This window comes from Oratosquilla oratoria, chromosome 2 (genome assembly GCF_046742065.1).
Source record: "Oratosquilla oratoria isolate Oo_2021 chromosome 2, ASM4674206v1, whole genome shotgun sequence".
In the NCBI taxonomy this organism is placed as follows: domain Eukaryota; kingdom Metazoa; phylum Arthropoda; class Malacostraca; order Stomatopoda; family Squillidae; genus Oratosquilla; species Oratosquilla oratoria.
The window spans coordinates 21,818,421-21,840,516 of NC_134778.1; the positions used below are offsets into that span (position 1 = coordinate 21,818,421).

At 42.4% G+C, this 22,096-nt stretch overlaps 1 protein-coding gene across 6 annotated transcripts in view; it reads left to right on the forward strand.

Moving 5' to 3' along the window:
* The window catches only part of LOC143037792 (kelch-like protein 5), a 194,579-nt gene extending 182,288 nt beyond the window's left edge, over positions 1-12,291 (forward strand). For all 6 annotated transcript variants that reach the window (XM_076206363.1, XM_076206359.1, XM_076206351.1 and 3 more), the window contains 3 exons: positions 3,234-3,446; positions 3,976-4,147; positions 8,770-12,291. In XM_076206363.1, coding sequence (XP_076062478.1) covers positions 3,234-3,446; positions 3,976-4,147; positions 8,770-8,832 — 448 coding nt within the window. In that variant the 3' untranslated portion in view covers positions 8,833-12,291. The remainder of the gene's footprint in view (positions 1-3,233; positions 3,447-3,975; positions 4,148-8,769) is intronic.
* The last annotated feature ends 9,805 nt before the right edge of the window (positions 12,292-22,096 follow it).

The window sequence follows — 22,096 nt, forward strand, 5'->3', positions numbered from 1 at the left end:
AGTCCATCACTCGTTAACAAGCTATATGAATCATTAGTTCATCCACATTTGGAATATGTTGTTTCCGTATGGTCACCGAATCTCATTAAAGACATTGACAGATTGGAAAAAGTACAATGGTGAGCCACAAAACTGATTTCAAATATGAAAAATAAATCATACGAAAATCGACTAAAACATATGAATCTGTTTTCCCTAAAAAAAGCATAGACTCGGAGGTGACTTGATGCAGGTCTTTAAGATTCTAAAGGGAACTGACAGCATCAAAAGTGACAATTTTCACACTGAATTAGAATCAGACAAGAGACAATGGTCTCAAACTGTCTGGAAATAGATTTAATTTGGAAGTGGGTAGAAACAACTTTGCCAATCTTGCCAATCTTTGCCAATGAAATGAAACAGCCTTGCTGTGGATGTGCTGTCTTGCTACATTGCTACTGACCCAGGGTAGTGGGCAAGATGCAGGGATTACCCATCATCCAGGAGGAGCCAAGATAAGAGGGAAGGAGCTGAATGGGAGTGGAATATGTGGGGATGGAATGGGTGGGAATGGATTTTATGCCTTTGTTTTTTGGCTACCTTCCTTATGAGGGGGAGAAAGCCATTGGTATATGTATGTATGTATGTATGTATGTATGTATATTTAAAGATTTGTCTGACTATACCAAAAGGCTTCTTACTCCCAATGAGGGAGGTAGCTAGTCAAGGCATGCACCCATCCCACCCTCCTCCAGTTACCCATTTGTTTCCCTTTTACCTTAGTTTCTTGTGGATGAATGGTGATCTATGCCTACCACCCTGCCTGAGTTGGAAACAGCACAGCAAGACAACACATCCATAGTAGGGTCAGCTTCTTCATCTGCTAGGCATCCCTCTCCCTTCGTCCCTACATATGAAAATAGAGAAGATGAAGGAAAATCCCTTTGGACTGCATCAATTTATGATCCCTTCACAACTATTTTCCACTTGCCTGTATCTCATGCCTTCTCTCTTCCCTGTTCAACAGATATTTTGCCCTATTATTCAAAGCCCCTTTCACCCCATCCATTTCATTCTTGATCTTTCCCTCAAGTTTACTTCACCCACTTTTGCCTTCTAGTTTCCTCTTGCTAGTCTCACTCATTTGCTCCATGCAACTAAACCATCCCAGTATTCTTTCATCATCCCTTTATATCAGTTGCCTTTCGACCCCCATTCTCCTCCTTGTCCCCTCGTATCTCACTCTATCCATCCTTGTAACACCCATCATACAATTGAAACAGTTCATCTCAAACACTATTAAATTTCTGTTGCCTCCCTTAATTTCCAAATCTGCCCCATACATTATTGTAAACTTGATCTCCCCTCATACAGTTTTTTCTTCACATCCATCCCCAGATACCTGTTTCTAATAATACTTTTCATTATTCAAAGGTATTTACAGTGTTTAAGAAGAAAGTCAAGCATAAGTACACATGGGAGAGGGTGGTGGATGGAAGGGTGGTAGATAGGGCTTTAATGGACTATATAGTGGTAACCAAGAGAAGAGTAGGAAGAGTTTTGGATGTATATGTTCTAAGGGGAGAGAGTGGGGGAATATCAGATAATTTTTTGGTGGAAGGTAAGTTGAGAGTGGAGGATAGATGGAGAAAGAGGAAAAGGACAAAATAGGAAAATGCTTAGAATAAACTGCCCGCTGAATGGCCTACTGGCTCCATCGCTTGGCCTTCAAGCCAAAAATTTCATAAATCAGTCAATTAGAGTAAACTGCTTAAATGAGAAATAACAGGAGAAGTAATACAAGAAGAAGCTGGGTGATGAGTGGGAAGGAGTGAAGGATAGAGTAGAACTAGGAGTGGAGGAGGAATGGGGATGGTTTAAGGAAGGAGTCACAAGGTGTGCAAAGATGGTTTGTGGAACAAGGAGTACAGGAGGAAATAGAAGGAAAGGTAGTGAGTGGTGGGATGAAGCAGAGAAGGTTGTAGATGAGAAACAACCATTCATGGTTGTCCCCTCATGTTCACTCCTTCCACCTCTGCCTTCCACGCCTCTTTTACTAATCTTTTTTCACTCATTCTTTCCATGTGTCCAAACCACCTCAATACTCTTTCATCAACCCTATCTCCCAACTCCCTTTCCACCCCTGCTCTCCTCCTCACCTCCTCATTTCTCATTCTGTCCAACCTAGTAACCCCTACCATACTTCTCAGGCATTTCATCTCGAATGCATTCAAACTTCTCTTTTCTTCTTCTTTTATGTTCATGTACTGAATGGCCTACTGGCTCCGGCACTTGGCCTTTAAGCCAAAAATTTCATAAATCAATCAATCAACCTCTCTTATGTTCCATGTTTCTGCCCCATACAGTGCTGTTGCCACAATCACTCCTTCATACAATCTCCTTAGCATCCATTCCCAAATGTCCATTTCTCGTTACACTTTTTAATCCCTCGAGGCATTTACTTGCTTCCCTCAATCTACATTCTACCTCCATTCCTCCCTTTCCCACCACATTCGCACCCAAGTATTTAAAACTATCCACTTCCTTCAGTCTCTCTCTCCCCTAATACTCTCCCAATTTGCTGCTGCATTCTCCCCTTGTATATCTCATCACCTTACTTTTTCCCACATTTATCTTCAACTTCCTACTTTTGCATATTTTCCCAAACTCCATCACAAACTTTCTTAGTACTTCCTCTGATCTCTCCACTCCACACATTTACCTATCTCTTCACTTACTAGTATAGCCACCCATTCTTTCCCTTATCCTCTCTTCACTCCTGATACCCTCTCAATTACACTCCCAAACTCAAACTTGTCCCTCCCTTTCAACTTAGTTTCAATCAGTGCCAACACATCCATCTTTCTTCTCACAAACATACTGCCTATCTCTTTCCTTTTACTTTCATCAGTACCACATCCACACATGTTAAAATACCCAAACCTGAAAGTTCTGGTTGGAAAGCTCCTCCTAGACCCTCTTATGTCTTTGCTTTTTTCAAGAATGCCCCCTTTGGAGGTACAGAGAGTAGGATGCCTAGTCCTATCCATGTCCCATTTTTGTCACCTTTTATGACTTGAGTGGGAACACTTAAGTGCCATTCTTTTCCCCCACCACAGGGTTTGGGGCACCCCATATAGACCCTAAAATATCAGCTGCATGCTACTGAGCAGCTTTTTATCCCACAATAACATGCAGCCAATAACCCAGATAGGTATATATACAGTATATATAAATATAATTTTTTTTTCCAGACTCTATGCTGTTGGAGGTCGAGATGGTTCAGCCTGTCTCCGCACAATGGAATGTTATGACCCCCACACAGACAAATGGACTGCATGTGCACCAATGGCCAAACGTAGGGGAGGTGTTGGAGTTGGGGTGGTTAATGGCTACCTGTATGCAGTAGGAGGGCATGATGCTCCAGCTTCAAATCCTTGTGCCTCCAGATTTGATTGTGTTGAAAGGTAAGTGTAACTTGTTTCTATTAAGAAAAAAAAAAGGTATATCAATGGATTACTTTTTAAGATTGAGATATCCTGGGGGAAAAAAGGAGGTGGGGTGTATGTATTTTGTAATATTGGTACTATCCAGTGTGCCTGTAAGAGGCAGCATTATTGACCTATAAAGAATGGAGAGCCAATAGAAATGATCCAGATGCCTCCAGGCTGCAATGGCAATAACCTATGCCTCCACAAAAAGGTGTGACTCTGAGGAGCCAGTGCCCTGGTCTCTGGATTGAGCCCAGAAACTAGCTCTCATACTCTCTAGTTCTCTCATTCCCTTTCTCTGTTTTCTCCCTCTCCCTTGTTCTCTCTCATTTTCTCTCTGTCTCCATCTCCCTCTTTCCCTTTCTCTTTCTCCTGTTCTCTCTTTCTCTCTCTTCCTCCTTTCTATCTTAAGCAGATTTATACTATTATTCTACAGTAAATTATTTTTTGTTTATTATCGTTTATTTATTTTGATTGATTTATTTATTCATTTATTTTTTTGCAGATATGATCCAGCCACAGACACTTGGACACAAGTTGCTTGTCTTAGTATAGGATGTGACAGTGCCGGAGTCAGCCTTTTAGGGGACAAATTGTTCTGTGTTGGAGGCTATGATGGCCAGACTTACCTCAACCTCGTGCAGACATATGACCCACAAACCAATGAATGGACTCAGGTTAGTTTTCAGCATAATGTATTTTATGTATATACCAGTGGTTAGGAGATGCAATGTCCAGCCTGACAGCAGCTTCTCTGCTGGCAAGGTGGTGAAGAATACAAAAAGATGGTATCACCTCACCATGTTTAGTGATGTTTCATCATATGTGGACACACCGACATCTCCACAAATGCATGGCACATGGTCTTCAGATCAATCCTAGAAACTCTTTGCCTTACCACATCTCTCCAACTACCTCCCCCTCCTTTATTTATTTAACCTTGTGGTAGGGGAGAAGAATATTGTCACTCAGTGTTCCTACTTGAGTTGTAAAAGGTGACAAAAGGGATGGGGATAGGACTAAGCATCCTACTCTCTGAAGGCCCAAAGGGGATATTTCTAAAAAAAATAAAAAATAAAAGGCATAAGAGGGTCTGGGAGGAGTTTCCCAACCAGAACCCTAAGGTTTGGGTTTTTTAATGTGCATGGATGTGGTACAGATGAGAGTGAAAGGGAAGAGATAGGCAGTATGTTTGTGAGAAGAAAGATGATGTGTTGGCACTGAATGAAACTAAGTTGAAAGGGAGGGATGAGTTTGAGTTTGGGAGTGTAGTTGGGAGGGTGTCAGGAGTGAAGAGAGGACAGAGGAGAGAAAGGATGGTTATACTAGTAAGTGAAGATATAAATAAACATGTGGTGGAGACTGGGAAGGGAGATGTGGGTTTTTGTAAGTACATATGGACCTGGTAGTGAGAAGAGTGTAGAGGAAAGGGGGGGGGGCTTTTTGGATAGATTTAAATGAGTGCATAGAGGGTTTAGGGAGAAATGTCAATGTAGTGGTATTGGGAAATCTTAATGCTAGGGTAGGAGATGAACCAATAGACAAAGGGGTTTGGAAGTATGAAGTTCCAGAAAAAAATTGTAGTGGAGAGATGGTGGTGATGTGTCTAGAAAGAGAGTTGATGATAGCAAATACAGTGTTTAATAAGAAAGTTGGGCATAAATACGCATGGGAGAGGGTGGTGGATGGAAGGGTGGTAGGTAGGGGCTTAATGGACTATATTGTGGTAACCAGGAGAAGAGTAGGAAGAGTTTTGGATGTACATGTTCTAAGGGGAGAGAGTGGGGGATATCAGATCATTTTTTGGAAGGTAAGTTGAAAGTGGAGGCTAAATGGAGAAAGAGGAAAATGATAGAAGGTAGTGAGGTGCTTAGAGTAAACTGCATAAATGATAAATAAAAGTAAAAGAAGAAGCTGGGTGATGAGTAGGATGGAGTGAAGGATAGAATAAAACTAGGAGTGGAGGAGGAATGGGGATGGTTCAAGGAGGGAGTCACAAGGTGTGCAACGACGGTGTGTGGAAAAAAAGAGGACAGGAGATAAAAGGAAGGGTAATGAATAGTGGAGTGATGAAGCAAAGAAGATTGTAGAGAAGAAACAAGCATTCACACATTGGTTACAAAATAGGAGACAATCATGAGAGGTATAAAGAAAAGAGAAATAAAGCATAAGATAAAAGAGGCAAAGAAGAGCAGATGTGAAATGGGATAAGAGGATGACAGAAAATTTTGAAAGTAATGAAAGATGTTTTGGAAGGAAGTTAAGAGAGGAATAGGAGGCGAATCAAGTGGAGAAGAAAAGGCAAAAGGTGCAGAAGGAGCGATGATCATGGAAGAGACGGTAGTAAGAGGAAGATGGGCGAATATTTTAGGAAGTTGTTATGCGTGAAGGAAGATAGGGAGGGAAAGGTAGTTGCAGTGGGAAGCACTAAGAAAATGACAGTGATGAATGAGGAAAATGGAGTAGAAATAAGGAAAGATGGGGTGAATGAAATTGCTAAAATGAGAGCAGTTAAGGCACCTGGGTTGGATGGGTCATGCAGTGTGTCTAAAAAAGGGAGGAACAATAGTGGTGGACTGGCTGGTGAGGTTGTTTAATGTTTGCCTAAAAAAGGGTAGAGTGCTGTAGGACTGGAGGAGTGCCTGTATAGTTCCACTTTACAAGGGGAAAGGGGACAATGATGAGTGTAGTAGTTTCATAGGGATCAGTTTGAGTAGTTGGGAAGGCTTGTAGGTTTTTTTTGAGAGGATTAGGAGAGGAAGAGAGGAAGTAATTGGTGAGGAACAGTGTGGGTTTAGGACAGGTAGGGGTTGTGTGGATCAAATTTTTGTGGTAAGGCAGATATGTGAGAAAGCTTTATGAAAAGGTAAGGATGTTTTTTGGGCCTTCATGCATTTCAAAAAGACTTATGACAGGGTAGATGGGAAGGCACTGTGAGAGGTATTGCCACCCTTGTTTTCCTCTCGTCTTAGCTCCTTGTGGATGAAAGGTTGTCCCTGTCTCCTGCCCTCTGCCTGGGTCAGAAGCAGTGCAGCAAGACACAGTACATCCACAGCAAGGCATCACTTAACTGGTGACCCCCCCTTCTCCATCCCCTTGTGCATAAAATATTTTCTGTTGTAGTGGGTTTGAAACATGTCATGGAGAAGTTTATTGATAATGCTGCATCGCTGTTTTGCTGTTTTACTTTGTCTGTACCAAGGAAAAATACCTATCCCCAAAGCAGTAATATAGTATAAAAATTTTCCATGTCATGCTTCAAACCCACTACACTGGAAAATGTGAAAACAACAAAAGATACAAAAATTAGACTAGATACAGTTACCACCCCTCCCTATTCCAACAGAGATCCGGAACGAGCAATAAAGAAATTGAAAACCTTTCATGCTGAAGGCCCAAATAAGATTTCAAATGTCCGTTTGAAACCACTTGGCTGAAATGCAATAAAAACCTCAACAGATGTGTTCAACCACTCATGCATATATAGTAAAATTATATCTTGTAAAGAGCCCATATACATACATATGCCAAGGGCTTTTTCTCCTATAAAAACCTCAACAGATGTGTTCAACCACTCATGCATATATAGTAAAATTATATCTTGTAAAGAGCCCATATACATACATATGCCAAGGGCTTTTTCTCCTATAAAAGGGAGATAGCCAAAGCCAAAAGGCATAAATCCAGTCCCACCCATTTTATCCCCACACACTACACTCCCATTCACCACCCCTCCCTCCCTCTCTTCTTGGCTCCTCCTGGATGACTGATCATCCCTGCATCTCGCCCATTGCCCTGGGTCAGTAGCAATATATTAAGACACGGTACAACCACAGAAAGGCCACTTCATTCGATCAATAACCACCCACTCCATCCCCTCATGAAAAAAGAGAAGGTGGGGAGAAATCTCTTTGGGCTGTGTCAAAATATCATTCCCACATAAGCATACCCTACCCCTCCCTCCCTTGCATAACAGCATCATCTATACAGTCCCTCTCCACTCATCCCTATCTCGTGTCTTCTCCCTTGCTTAATAGACATCACAAAACCAAACAAACCACTTGAAAACTCAATACTTCTATTCGTACTATCCATCATATCCAAGCTAATGGGAAGGTTAGTTGTAGAAAGAAACATAAATTACTCCTCTCCCAAAACCAACATGGATTCAAAGACCATTCCACCAGCACACTGCTCATAATATTTACTTAGCCAATGCTGGAAGGAGTCAACAAGAAAGCATAAAAAAGAATGGTTATGGTAGCTATAGACATAAACAAGGCATTTGATGAAGTTCCTAGATGTATACTGTCAAAAAATATAAGAGATGACAAGCTGCTGTTAATTTCTTAGCAGGTAGACTGCAGAGTAACTCAAAGTAACAAAATTTTTTGGAACAAGAAAACAATACAATGGAGTTCCCAAGGAGCAGTACTCACCTATGCTATACAACATATTCACAAGTATTCTTCCAACACCAGATCCAGAACATAACACTAAAGCACTTGCCCATGCAGATGACCTGCTAATAACCTAGCATAGCATCTATAATAAAATTGCCAAACCCTTCCATTGGAGAAGAACCTATAAATTAAAGTCATCACTTTTGATACTTGTGACTGTTCATCAAAGGTTCAACAGTAAAACAAAAAATAAACCTACCAAAATCAATTGCAAACACAGGCTTTGGACAACAGACTGAAACTGAATCAGTCTTCAAACAATCTGTAAGAACCACAATCATCTATGTTTTCCCAGCTTGGTTCCCAATAATTAACAAAACATACAATTTACAAATAAACATAATAAATCATAAAAAATAATAACTTGACTGCATGATACCATGCAGTCGGTACTCCATACGGGATTGTACGGTCTCCAGTCCAGGCTACAGTTCTCTGCCAACTTTGTATTTCCTCCATTTCCTCTATCTTTTCTTGCAAATGAGAGCTGACAGCTCCTACTACAGTTTCTATGAATACTTGCCATAGAAAGAAAATTCTACACTACAACATGGACAATATTTAAAGTCTTCTCAGAGAGATCAGTGGGGCTTGAAGACCATTGCTGTCATTGAGCTGCAGGTTGCCAGTCACTGAAATTCAAGACAATTATTTTTGTTGAAATATAATTATTGCTGTAAGGGACTCCAGAGTGGGTTCACCAGTTATTTGCAGAAATACATTTTTTTTCTTTACTGACAACTGTTTGAATTATTATTATTATTATGTATGCATATATTTTTTACCTCTGCAGTTGGCCTGTAATACACACTAATTTTTTCCCTCTTGTGATTCAGATGGCACCCTTACCCACTGGTCGTGCTGCATCCTGTGTGGTTGTTGTCAAACCTGAAGGATGACGTCACATCTTCACAGGGATCCTTTGAAGTCCATTGGCAGCTTGGTATACCCCAAGGCTCTGACTTTAAATGTGAAAAAAAAAAAAAAAAAATTATTCATACTGTTTTTTAGATGCTACTTTCCATGAGAGTATACATAGCATTATAAAAGGAAATTGTCATAATACTAAACTAGATATGATCTTGAAGATGTAAAACTTGATTGGTCTTCCACACAATAAGGGTTTTGAAGGTAATGTATTGTGTAGAGGTTTGAAGTTGGGTTTCTTTTTGAAGTGGAAACAAATAGATTCAGAGTAAAAGTTGTCTGCTGCTGCTGAATCTTGATCTTGCCTGTTTAATGTGAGGTTGCCCCTCTACACCCACCATTCTCTGTGATCAATTCCTTCCATGGCTCATGCCTGACTTTGGGATGAGCATTCTAAGGTAAGACTAAACCCAGTATCATATACACCAAAGTCCTATGGCACTTTAAACTCATCAATTAACTACACCAAATATTGCATTGAGCATTTTAGGTCATTATGTTTTCCTCAATATTGAAGTTTTAATGGGTTATTTTTGACATTAGAAAGGACAGTGCTATGAATGAACTTATGTGAGAACACACAAATTTTAAGTTGTGTAATGTTGGAATTGAAGTTTATTGATAAGAGGTTTTTGCACACGAAATTGTCATACAGTTCTTTTCACTTTTATTCCTGCTATCTTTTTCTATAGATATTTTACTTTCCATATTGACAGCCTACTACTGCCTGGTGTAAGGTTTCTTGCTGACTTATGAAGTCCAGTGATACTATCTGTCTTTCATTGCTATGGTAATTTCATAATGTCTTATTCTAGGACTAAGTCTACTTGTACTAAATCAAGTTTAGCTGTAGTGTCGTTCTGGAGAGAGTGAAATCAGTAACTGTGTCAGAAAAAATGACATTACTTCACCTGTGCTGCTCACCTTAAAATCTCGAGTCAAGATTGACTCTGGTCCCAATTTTAGATGGGACAAGTTTATAGCTTTTATACAAATACTGTTTTTTTATATATAGACTATGATGTACTACCAATTTTCTAGTTGTAAATTCCTGTTTCTAACAACCAAGATCACCAAGACCACGAACATAGTAAGTTTAGTGTAATGGTCAGTCATCAATTGACATAGAGCTTACTCTTATAATTTCATTAGTAAACTCAAAGTAGTATCTGTCCAAGGATTGCAGTCCTTGTAGCTCTTTCTATGATGATTTTAAAATTGCAGTATATCAGTATTCAGTAAAGCATACCTATAGGAAAGTTAGGTTGGCAGTGGAATTTCAATTACATTGATAACTAGCTTGAATCTCTGTAGATATTGTTTGACTTCAAAGATGGATAGATTTATAAATGTTAAAAATTCAGAAGAAACTAAGGAATTCTCAACATTTGAAATTCCCATATTTTTATCTGTCAGTCTGTGTGACATGCTCTTTAAAGTCATTCTCAGGTAAATAAAGGATTGATATTGCTTTGAACTGAGAGGAATGACTAGACATGATTGTGCTGTTCACAATCTTTGTATTTGTAAAATAATTACCATAGAAGATATTTTGTTTACATATTGTATCATGATGATGCAGTGCATGTTTAGATTGGCTGTGTGCTCTGTCATCATAGATGACCAGTCAGGAGAACTGTGTGTTTGTGTGGACATAAGATTTGATCCACATAAAGAATGAAGATGATTTTTGTCACTGAGGTTTTTGTCACTAGTGTTTTGTATTGATACAGACTGTGACATGATGATAATTCCTTCAAGTCATTGCAAGAAGTTGCAAATCCTGATCTCTTAGTTGCATAGTTGTCCTTGTAGTCCAGATGGTTAGAAATGTCTTGTAATTTTGAGCATGATGCTGTGCATTCTGGTAGAACTTGATTATCTTGTTAAGCAAATGGTAAGCAGCAGGCACTTCAGGAAAGGCCAAAATCTGAGCTGTAATATGCAGACTGAAGTTACATTTCAATTTCCTGCAAATCAAATTTTAATCAAATATTGGGAATCGTAGAAAAAATGTAAGTCTGTGTCTTTTCTGTGGTTGCTTATTGTGGCCATGAACTTTGTGCATTTTCAAATTCACTTGTGGAATCAAAGAATTTAGAGTATGTAGGACTGGTTTGTCTATGTGAGAACCACACCTAAGTCCAGCACCTATGGAAGAGGTAGGGGTGCTCTGCTGGACAGCCTAACTTGCTTCCTGCTCCATTTTGTTTCATTACGAAGCCCATCAGTTAGAACAAAGCAGCTTTTAGTCTTTTAAGTAAAATTATTGTTCAAGAGATTGGAGTTCTGTTATATACACAAAAATGCAGGACCTGAAGCCTTGTACCATGGCACCTACTGACTAAATGTTTTCAGGATGTACAATCTGAAGTTCTCATTGTGTGCAGTCGTAGACCAAATATGTTTGAGCACTTGGCTCTAGGGATGATCTACCATGAAAGATCTCAAAGAAGTTCTTTGGCATTTAGGAAAGGGACCTTTTGATAGGGATACTCTTATGGTGTAAAGTATACCAGTTCTCTTATCCTTTGCAGGCTTTTCTTTCAATTTACATTATCAGTTATGTAGTTTATGGCTTCAACACTGTATATCCTTGACTTTCAGTATTAATTTTCCATTAGTTTTCTTATAGACAGGAATGCAGCACATAAAGTTACTAATATCAGTATTGTTCAGCACTTAGGAGTTGTAACAAAAAATTCTAGATCATATAGTTAACAGTATTTAAACCTTGTATTTCTTCTGCATACAGGCACTGCACTTTTTTTATTTAAGATACGGTGATCACTAGATGCACAGTTAGATTTGCTGTGTAAGCAACCTCTGGTACAATTGATGAAAAAGTGATGTGCAAATATAGATACATTTGCAAGTTTCGGATATGTTTGCCTTAGTGTTGGTAGTGTACGAATCCCTTGGTGACCATGGTAATTCCAGAGTTTATTTCCAAAATGTATTAAAGCCATGGGTCTCGTGCAAGAGACCTAGGGCAATCGATTGACCAATCAACATAATATTGTCAAAAAAGGAGAAATAAAAATATGGATCAGGAAAGTCGTAGAAAAGAGAATAAACTTTTACTTTAATAGCCTCAGTGGTTGTTTTTTTTCAGCTTCTTTTTTTATCATATTCAACACTTATGGGATTTGATATATTTTGGAAATGAGCTCTTTATCCGACCAACCCAAGTAACTTGGCCTTTGGGTTTCCAAGGCATTGTGACAAAAAGGTAATTTTTTACGCTTCAATACTTAATGACCAACAGTGTATCAGCTATCACTCAGTTATTTTTGTACTCTTTATATTCATCATACCGTTTTTAACACTTTGTTTACATACTTTTACTAAATGTACACCATAGAGAAGCTAATATTTCACCCAGGTACATTCCTTGTACTCAGGCACAGTAATAAAATTTTGTATTTGTCTTTTGTCCTTTTTTTCCTACATGATACTAAAATGGATAAGGGGCATCTGGCAATTGTGCATCCCTAAAGGTAATATAACAATTTGATGCCTGGCCACCTACCTGGGGAGCCTCGATTCTTCTCCAATTCCTACTATTTGGAATGTACACTGCTCACCCCACATTGGGAGAATGTTAGAAAATTTGCCGCCAAAAATAGTCTCTCTTGAATCTGGCTGAAGAGTTATTGTCAGTAAAGTCACCCTTAGATGTGATGCATTTTTCTTGCCCATGCATCTTGTACCTGTTCTAAATGTTCCAAGGTCTTGCAATTCTGCTTCATAGTCTGCCAAAGAGGTAGCAAGATGTCCAGGAGTTAGAGACAGGATGATTAGGGGAATACCAACTGCTGTCTACTCACCTTGTTGTATCCCCTAGGTTGAACTCCCATCATTGTGTTGATTTTAATTGTAAAATTGTAACTGACAAACATTGTATTCACTCGCTACCAAAAGCACACATAACATACACCAAAGGCTTTTTCCCCCTTACAAGGGAGGTAGCCAAAGTCAAAAGGCATAATTCCACTCCCATTCATTTCATCCCTACCCACTCCATTCCCATTCACCATCCCTCTCTCCCTCCCTCTTTTCTTGGCTCCTGGATGACTGGTCATCTCTGCATCTCAGCCATTGCCCTAGGTCAAAAGCAATGTAGCAAGAAATGGCACCCCCACAGCAAGGATGCTTCATTTAATCAGCAACCCCCCCCACCTCCCTTCTCTGTCCCCTCATGTACTACCAAAAGTACACAAAGTAAAATGGGGTAAGAGTATGACTGAAAATTTTTTGAAAAGAATAAAAATGTTTTGAAAGGAAGGTGAGGCGAGTCAGGTAAAAGGTGCAGGTGGACAGATGTTAATGGAAGTTAAGGCAGTAAGGGGAAGATTGGTAGAGTATTTTAGAGAGTTGTTGAATGAAGAGGATTGAAATGGATTTATGGTGGCAGTGGGAGGTTCTGAAAAATGGTGATGGAAGAGGAAAATGGAAGAAATGTAAGAAAAAATGAGGTAATGCATCAGAGTTGGGTGTCATGCAGAGCGTGAAGGAAGGATGTACAGTAATTGTGGACTGGGTAGCGAGGTTTGATGCATGTCTAGGGGAGGGTAGAGTGCTGGAAGACTGGAGGAGTGCCTGTATAGTTCTACTTTACAAAGGATAAGGGGACAAATGTGATTGTAGTAGTTTTAGGGGGATAAATTTGTTGAATAGTTGGGAAAGTTTATAGGAGGATTTTAATCAAGATGATCAAGAGAGGAACAGAGGGAATTGGTGAGGAGCAGTGTGGGTTTAGGAAAGGTAGAGGATGTGTGGGTCGGATTTTTATGAGAAGGCTTTGGCAAAAGGTAAGGATGTTTTTTAGACCTTAATGGATTTGGAGAAGGCTTATGGCAGGATAGACAGGAAGGTACTACAGATATATGGAACTGGGGGGAAGGCTGTCAAGGGCAGTTAAAAGTTTTTATGAGAGTAGAGCCTGTGTTAAGATTGGAAATGGAGAGAGCAAGTTGTTTGAGATTAACACTGGGCTACATCAGGGCTGTGCTGTGTTGTCATGGCTGTTCAATGTGTACGTGGTATGGCACAGGAGGTAAATGCGAGAGTGATGGATAGGGGATTGGAGATGGTCAGGGATAGTGGAGAGAAGTGAGAGGTGAGCCAGTTGATGTTTGCAGATGACACTGCACTTGTGGCAAGGTCAGAGGAGGGAGTAAGGCAGTTGGTGATGGAGTTTGGGAAAGGTATGCAACAGGAAGTTAAAGGTAAATGTGGGTAAAAGCAAGGTGACGAGATTTACAAGGGAAGAGGATGGCAACAAGTTGGAAGCAAGTCTTAAAGGAGAGAGACTGGAATAAATGAAGAGTTTTAAGTATTTGGAGTTGCATGTGGCAGGAAATGGAGTGGAGGTAAATTATAGACTGAAGAAGCAAGTAAATATCTTGGAGGATTGGAAAGAGTCATGAAAAAAAGACATCTGGTAATGGATGCGAAGACATTATATGAAGAATTGATTGTGCCTAAAACACTTGTATGGGGTGGAAACTTGGAATTTGTGAGGTGTATAAAGGAGGATTTTAAATGTGTTTAAGATGGTCTGAGAAGTATGGTAGGGGTTGTAAGGTTGGATAGAGTGAGAAATGAGGTAAGGAAGAGAGCATGGGTGGAAAGGGAGATGGAAGACAGGGCTGTTGAAAGATTATTGGGATGATTCGGACACATGGAAAGAGCGAGTGAAGAAAGATTAGTAAGAGATGCAGAAAGTAGAGGTGTATGGAGTGAACTAGAGGTGATGACCAAGGATGAGGTGGATGGATGGAGTGAAAGGGGCTTTGAGCAAGAGGTGAATGTCTGCTGAACAAGGAAGGGAGAAGGCAGGGGATAGGGTTGAGTGGGAGATGGGTGTGTATGGATGATATTTTGATATAACCCCGTCTGATCTATTTCTGCATGAGAGGATGGAAAGGAGGGGCTGCCATGGCAGTGAAGTATCCCTGGTGTGGATGTGCTGTGCCTTTCTGAATTGCTTCCAACCTGAACACTGGGCAGGAGACAGTGATGACCCTTCATCCACAAGGAGCTAAAATAAGAGGGAAACGAGGGTAGTGGAAGGTAGTGGATACATGCCTTTGACTTGGCAACCTTCCTTATAAGGAGGAAGAAACCATTGGTACATAGAAAGATAGAATTGGAACTATCCTCCAGCTATCTAGAATATCTAATAACCAAAGTCTTCCAGTATTAATGGTGTGAGAACAAAGATTAACTTACCTAGGTATTCTGTACCTGTCATAAATTTCTTGGAGATCATTCAACCTCTTTAACTTCTTAGTAGGAAGAGGAGGGGTTCGGTTTTCTTTCCTTGCTATGAACCTCATTTCAAGGTCTTGCCGCCCTCTACTTTGTCTCTTACCTAAGAATAGGGAAGGAAGATTTGAAAGTGGGATTCGAAAACGGAATACAGGAAAACCAACTACGGTCTTACCACCTCCAAGTGGTGCCCTGGAGCTGATGTCAAGAGAGAGGAGGCTAACAAGATGGAAAGTATATTTAATCTGGCCATCTTCTATTAACAGTAACTTCCTTCTTCCAACTAACTACCAAAAGTCTATTGGCAATGGTACACGATGATGAGGGCTGATCTCTGGAAATCCTTAGTAACAACCCACATAATGGGTAGTGTGGGCCCAGTGGTCGCCCTGTGGTAGGACCAAGGAATAACACAGCTTGACAGCAGCCTACATAACTGAACAACCCTACACTACATAGCAGAACACCCACACACACCAAGAAACATTAAAACAACACCCAAAGACCTGTATCACACACAGATACTCTCTTCTCTTCCTCCACAACCACCAAATACCAGCCTCCGGAAACATATTCATAATCATATCACTCACCGCTCCATTAACACACTGAAAGACAACACACTGCTGCATGCCAGACCCCCAGATAGCCACCCTTCTGAATCCTCTCTCCCACGAAAGGACAGAGTCCACCTGGCCAGACTGCGGTGCGGCCACCACCCAGCACTTCTAAGGTACCAGAAGAGGCTGGATGACCGCATTGTGAACAGCTGCCCAGGATGTAACACTTCACCCCATATCATACAACACATAATGGAAGACTGCATTATACACAATCATGCACGCAAACAACACAACATACACTCTATAAAGGATTTGTGGGAAAACCCAGTTTTGGCTGTGGCATTCCTTGGGGAGAGGGGACTGCTCGGACAGACAGTCTAGGGAACGACAACAACAACAACTGAACAGCCCTATTCAGAACCCACTCTGCTGTCCTACATGGGGAACAGCTAGAAAAGGTACCCTAAACATATATTTAGATATGTATACCTTAAGGTTTCTTCCTCATTATGAGGGAGGTAGCTAGCCAAAACATACGCCCACTCCCACCCATCTTATACCTATTTTTCTATTTTGATATTGACTTTCTTCAACACATCTTAACATCTTCTGGTCTGGAGGGAGATACCTGAAGTCGCCCTACTGAACTCTGGGGAGGCTACTCATAATTTGGGAGGGCGCCGGGACCTCGCTCTGCTGTCCACGTGCATGGCTCTTCATGCTCGTTGGATGGTGGATCCGCAGCTCACTAGTGACTATTTTGCTGTGGACCTCCTCCCTCTCCCCCTCCCCCTCCTCCTCCTCCTCCTCTTTCTCCTCCTCCTCCTCCTCCCCCAGCTCGACGCTGGAATACTGGAAAGGCCAACTGGACCTTTTTCCAGGAAGAACTTAACCAACGTGCCCCGCCACAGGGCATAGGCAATCTACATCGAGACTTTGTCGCTGCCGTCCAGCCTGCTGCTGGAACGACCTGTCCCCAAAATTAATTCAGGCTTCAATCGGTGTGCTGACCGGTGATACTATAACGATATCGTAGGGGAGCAAAATCACAGAGTAAATGTATTCCGTAATTTTCTGCGGCGCCAACCATCCCTCGAGGCACATGCTCTCCTGCGCTTTGCCATCAGGCACACGTGGGCGGGCGATTACCCGTAGGGTCCGGAAAGAAAAGTGTCTGGAATGGTGTGGCACTTTCTCTGCCCAAACTACTGCTAGCTCACTCTCCCACAGCCCAAACAACAAGCGACTGTTGACGTAGCAATTTGCGGACCGCTCCTTTTTCTGCCTAACTACCCCTTCCTGTCCGGCAGGAACAGCACTTCCTTCGACAGGATAGAGAGGCTGTGGCCCACACTGTCATGGCCACGGCTGACCTGAGGGCACTCAATCGCCTCTCCCAGGAATGTGAAAGGCTGGGACAGAAGATCTCGACGGCCAAGACTAGAGCAATGAGTCTGAGGACGCGGAAGCAGCACCCCCATCTTGCTCTTCAAGGCGACATCCTCTCTTGGGTGACCACCTACCAATACTTGGGCATCTGGATGGACGCCAGGCTCTCCTTCGCTTCGGAGGTCAGGTACCTCCGTGAGGCCGTGACGACGAGATTGAATCTCCTCAGAACCTTGACGATACTCCGGCTTGGTGACGGGCACAAGGTTCTCCGGATGTACTATATTCAAGCAATACAGTCGGTGGTGGACTAAGCCGCTGTGGTTCTCATCTCCCTCCGGCTCAGCTCGTGGGACAAGCTCGAAGTTCTCCGAAACCAGGGTCTCCGTACTATCACTGCTGCCCCTCCATGGGCTAGTGTGTTCAATCTTAGACAGGAAGCGGGAGTTACCTCCCTTCGCCTACGGGCGGAGAGGCTTTCTTCCTGCCTGCTCGCCTGACTTTTGACCGGCCCAAGTGAAGACCTCCCTCCTGAGTGCCCTAGACGTTGAGGAAGACCCCACCGATCACTCCTGTAGGGCCCATGTGGTGAATACGATCCATGCCTTTGAACTCCGGGAATTGGTTCGGTGACTTGCTCTAGACGGCTCTATTCCATATTATGCCCCCCCCCCCAACACACGTTGAAAATCTCTGCACCAGCTTCCAACTTTTCCATCTCAACAGTAAGGCCGACTGAGACCCGGCACCGTTGCGACCCATGGTCCTTGAATCCAGAAGGTCCATCAACACCCCCCCCCCCCTACCCCAACCCCCAAAACGAGCTTGTCGTGCTACACGGACGGTTCTGTGGACCCCCTCATGAGAAGGTATGGCGCGGTTTTTGGAACCGCCGATGGGATGACCGCGCTATGGAGAGTGTGTGACGAAAGCTCTTCTCTTCAGATGGAGTTTGCTGCTATTTCCAAGGCCCTGGACCACGCTCTCTCTGCTGGGCAGGTGGCAGTCGTGATCCACACAGACTCGAGGGGTGCTATTGACGTCGTTCGGTCCGCGATGACAACGGATGGTGTCTACTTAACGACATTAACCTAGCCCTCGCTGCACCTTTTGAACCATCATGAAAGGTCTGCAACATTTCACTGGATCTCCAATCACATCGGGATTCCAGGGCACACTATTACGGATGATGCCAAGACCGCGACGAGGTTCAGGCCAATCACAATGCTCCTGGCACCCACGATCTCACGGATTAAGGGCGCCACCATCAAGAAGGCCAGATTAATGGCCAAGGCCAACCGCAGCAGCAAACTTCATACTTCGGAGTCAGCGCTGTGGTACTACCTCGTCACTAAGTACGAGGCATTCCGCCTGCCTCCGGATAGAAAGGCGGAATCTACCGTCCACAGGATCCGCATAGGATGTCTCTGTGGGTGGCAAGTGCTACGCGCGGGAAGAGACGATCATGAACGCTGCAAAATCTGTGGGGCCGAAGTGCTAGAGTGTAGAGCCACTGCCATTTGTTTGCCGGGGACTCAGCCCGCCACTCATCGCGGCAGGTGTGGTGCGGCACCTCAAAGTCTCCCCTTCCGAGGCAACCCTCACCTTCTTGGGGCACACCCCTTCCCTGGCGCCGCCTGCGGTTGAGGGGTACCCATCCCCTCCCCTGAGATAAGGGCACCGCCGCTAATAAGAGTGGCATCGTGTAGACAACAAACCGTGCATATGAACTGATTTGCACCAACTGCAAGGCTGGGGCCCGAGTGGGTACTAGCCCCGCAAACCAAGGAAAAAAAATCTCCAACATCATCACCTCCACTATAGTTCTTTCTTGGCACGCAAAACCTACTACTCCATCTATCAGTTCCTCTTCTACTCTAGTACTGAAATTCTTCAACACTATATTTACAGTTCTCATAAATTTCTCTTAATGCTTACTAAAGTCGATCCAAAAAGCCTCTGTTTCCTCTTTATTTGCCTCGCTTCCAGGACTATATTCACTCACAAAAAAAAGTCTATCATCCTAGGTTCACCTTCACCCACATCAATCTCGAAAACTCTTCCCTCCACCCCACTACGCTGTTCCTATCTCATCAATTACCAGCCCTTTCATCACTCCCGACACCCTCTCAACCACATTCCCAAACTCAAGCTTGCCCCTTTTCAACTTGGTTTCATTTAACTCTAACACGTCCATCCTCCTTCTTACAAACAAGCTGCCAACCTCTTTCCCTCGACTCTCATTCGTACCACAACCACGCACATTTGATGACCCATTATTATGGTTTTTGTTGGAGTCCTCGTATATCCTCCTATGCCCTGACTTTTCGTAGGATAAACATACAGACAGTAGGATCCCTAGTCCCATCACTCCATCCCACTTATTTACCTTTTACGACAAGCATGGGAAACATGGCAGTAGACTTCTTAGGGTAACAGCGTAAAAGAGGGACAATTGTAGTGCAAAAGTAGCATAATTTCTCTATGAGTAAAGATTCCACCTCTAACGTAGACAAATGATGTGTGCCGTCGGTCTGTAGGGGACTCCCAAAACAGTCCCTGAAGCATTGTCCTTGTTAGCATGCAGTCATTACCCCAGTATGGCTTAGACAAGGTCTCCCTAAACATAACCTGGATGGGGAGGTATCCCCAACATGATCACCCGTCTGTGGCATGAAAAACCAAACGACAATGAAAATGATGCAGCAAAACGAAGGTCCCTCTGTTACACTCCCGGCCTGCTCCGCACCACTTCCCTGTGACCGAGGTTAGGTTTTCCTTACATGCTAGAAATCCCACTTAAGGTCTTGCAACCCACTCTACCTACCTCTTACCTAAGAAGACGGAGACAAGAACTCTTAAACGTGATTCGAAAATTGCTACATCACCAATTCCCGAGTGGTGACCCCTGAGTAACGCTGAGAATGAGGGAGCAGCTGCGACTGACAATACATTCAGTCTCTCCTATAACATCTTCAATTTTCCAACTATCATCCATAATACCTTCAATGATAAAACGTGATGATTGGGGTAGGAAATGGTGATCTCTGAAAGCCCTTAGTCACAATACACACAACAGGTTGTTCAGGCCTATTTTTCGCCCTATGTATGGGTAGTAATACAGCTCGACAGCTATCTGCATGACTGAACACCCCACATTGGGAAGGGTCTGGAACAGTGGTTCTTAACCTGTGAGGAATTCCCCACTGGTGGGGAATGGCGGAGTTGCCAAGTGGGGAATGACCGGTCGGACAGAAGAACCACTGTCTTTTTTTTTTTAATCGATGTGTTTTTGTTTCTTTTTGTTTGTTTCTGGTGTCTTCTTTTTGTCACATTTTGTGAATTTGTAAATATACAAATTCGATTTTAACCCATGCAGTGTTTAGTAACTAAACACTGCATGGGTTAAAATCGAATTTGTCAAAGACCGATGCTGTGGTGGGAAATGGAGAGTTGGCTCACTAAAAAGTTGGGAATTGGAAAAAAAAAAAGGTTAAGAACCCCTGGTCTAGAACAAGGTGCACTAAATATAGCCTCCCCGAACCTATTATGGTTGGGGAGCCACTCCCAGCATGGTCACCCATAATGTGGTTTGAATGATACTTATAAAAAAAAAAAGGAAGGAACAACAGCCTTCGCAAAACCAAGTCCCTCTTTTGCTTCCCTGCTCGATCCCACAACAATTCCTTTTGAGCGAAGCCACCCAAATACTGGAAAACAATTTACAATGGAAACCCCAGAGCACCTACCCAACCTCTCAACTGAGGGTAATATTCATCGTCTTTGACCTTATCAATAGATCCAAATGCTTCAAACCACTGTCCCATTAAGAGATATTGTATTCCTAAGTCAACGCAACCCTATTAACCACCAATATGACGCATACCTGGACGAAGTGGACCTTGACTTGGACTACCTATAATTACTGATCTTGCCTGAATACGGATGTAAAGTCTACTTCTCTGTTATACCCAGGGTTCTCCGAATGGTGGAACGTATGCGGAAAAACCACCAAAGAAAAAGATAAACTGATGACCAAGCGCTTTCGTCTATTCAGACATCCTGAGGATGTCTGAATAGACGAAAGCGCTTGGTCATCAGATTATTTTTTTCCTTGGTGGTTTTTCCGCATATTTAGAATCACGAGTTTATGTGATTTCTCATGCAAGGTAGAACGTATACATTCCCATGGCCTAATCCTCAGCACAGGTGTCTTTCGCAGCACCGCACTAAAAAAGATTGTATGCAGAGTCAATACCCCAGGACATTCTCCACACTTTGACACCACTAAAATGTTAACATTTCTGTCACTAATGACACCCCTACAAACCCAATCTTAAACACCATTGAAACCTTAGCTAATCATCAAGAATCCAACAATCCACATAAAGCCCTTCCATATGGTCAAATAATGGCAGACTTGATATGAAAGAATATCCTTTCTACAACAACGCCTACTCAAGACTCCTGGCTACTTCCCTCAAAATCGCTTTTTCGTCTTAGCAACATTAACAAAAGATCAAATACCAACTGAAGCAATTTGACAGGAATCTCTCTACCACCTATCTACCCATTTCGCAAATATGAACATATATAGCGGTGATTTCCGCTGATATCCATGGAATGGATTATATAGCAATCTCCCTAACTGAAACAAAACCTGAACATTTTCACCCCCATCACCTCAGTCTTCAATACTGAGCCCACTGTCATCTTCACAGCCTTACATGTTTGCACAGCTCTCCCCTGCATCCTATACAATCGTATCAGATTAACGTAGTGTATGAACAATGTCCGTCCACAAAGTCCATTCTTGGATCATTCAGATCTCTACCCAATGCTTTAAATCTGCATCCTTCTGTTGGGTGTCATCTCATGTAAGCGTCACTGACAATGGAAATGACGAGGCATCTCGAAGGGCGAATCCTCTCATTTTGATGCATCTACTCCTTTCCTAGTAATTAGTACTCAATTCTCCGATCAGTAATGCTAACCGGGTGGTAAGGAG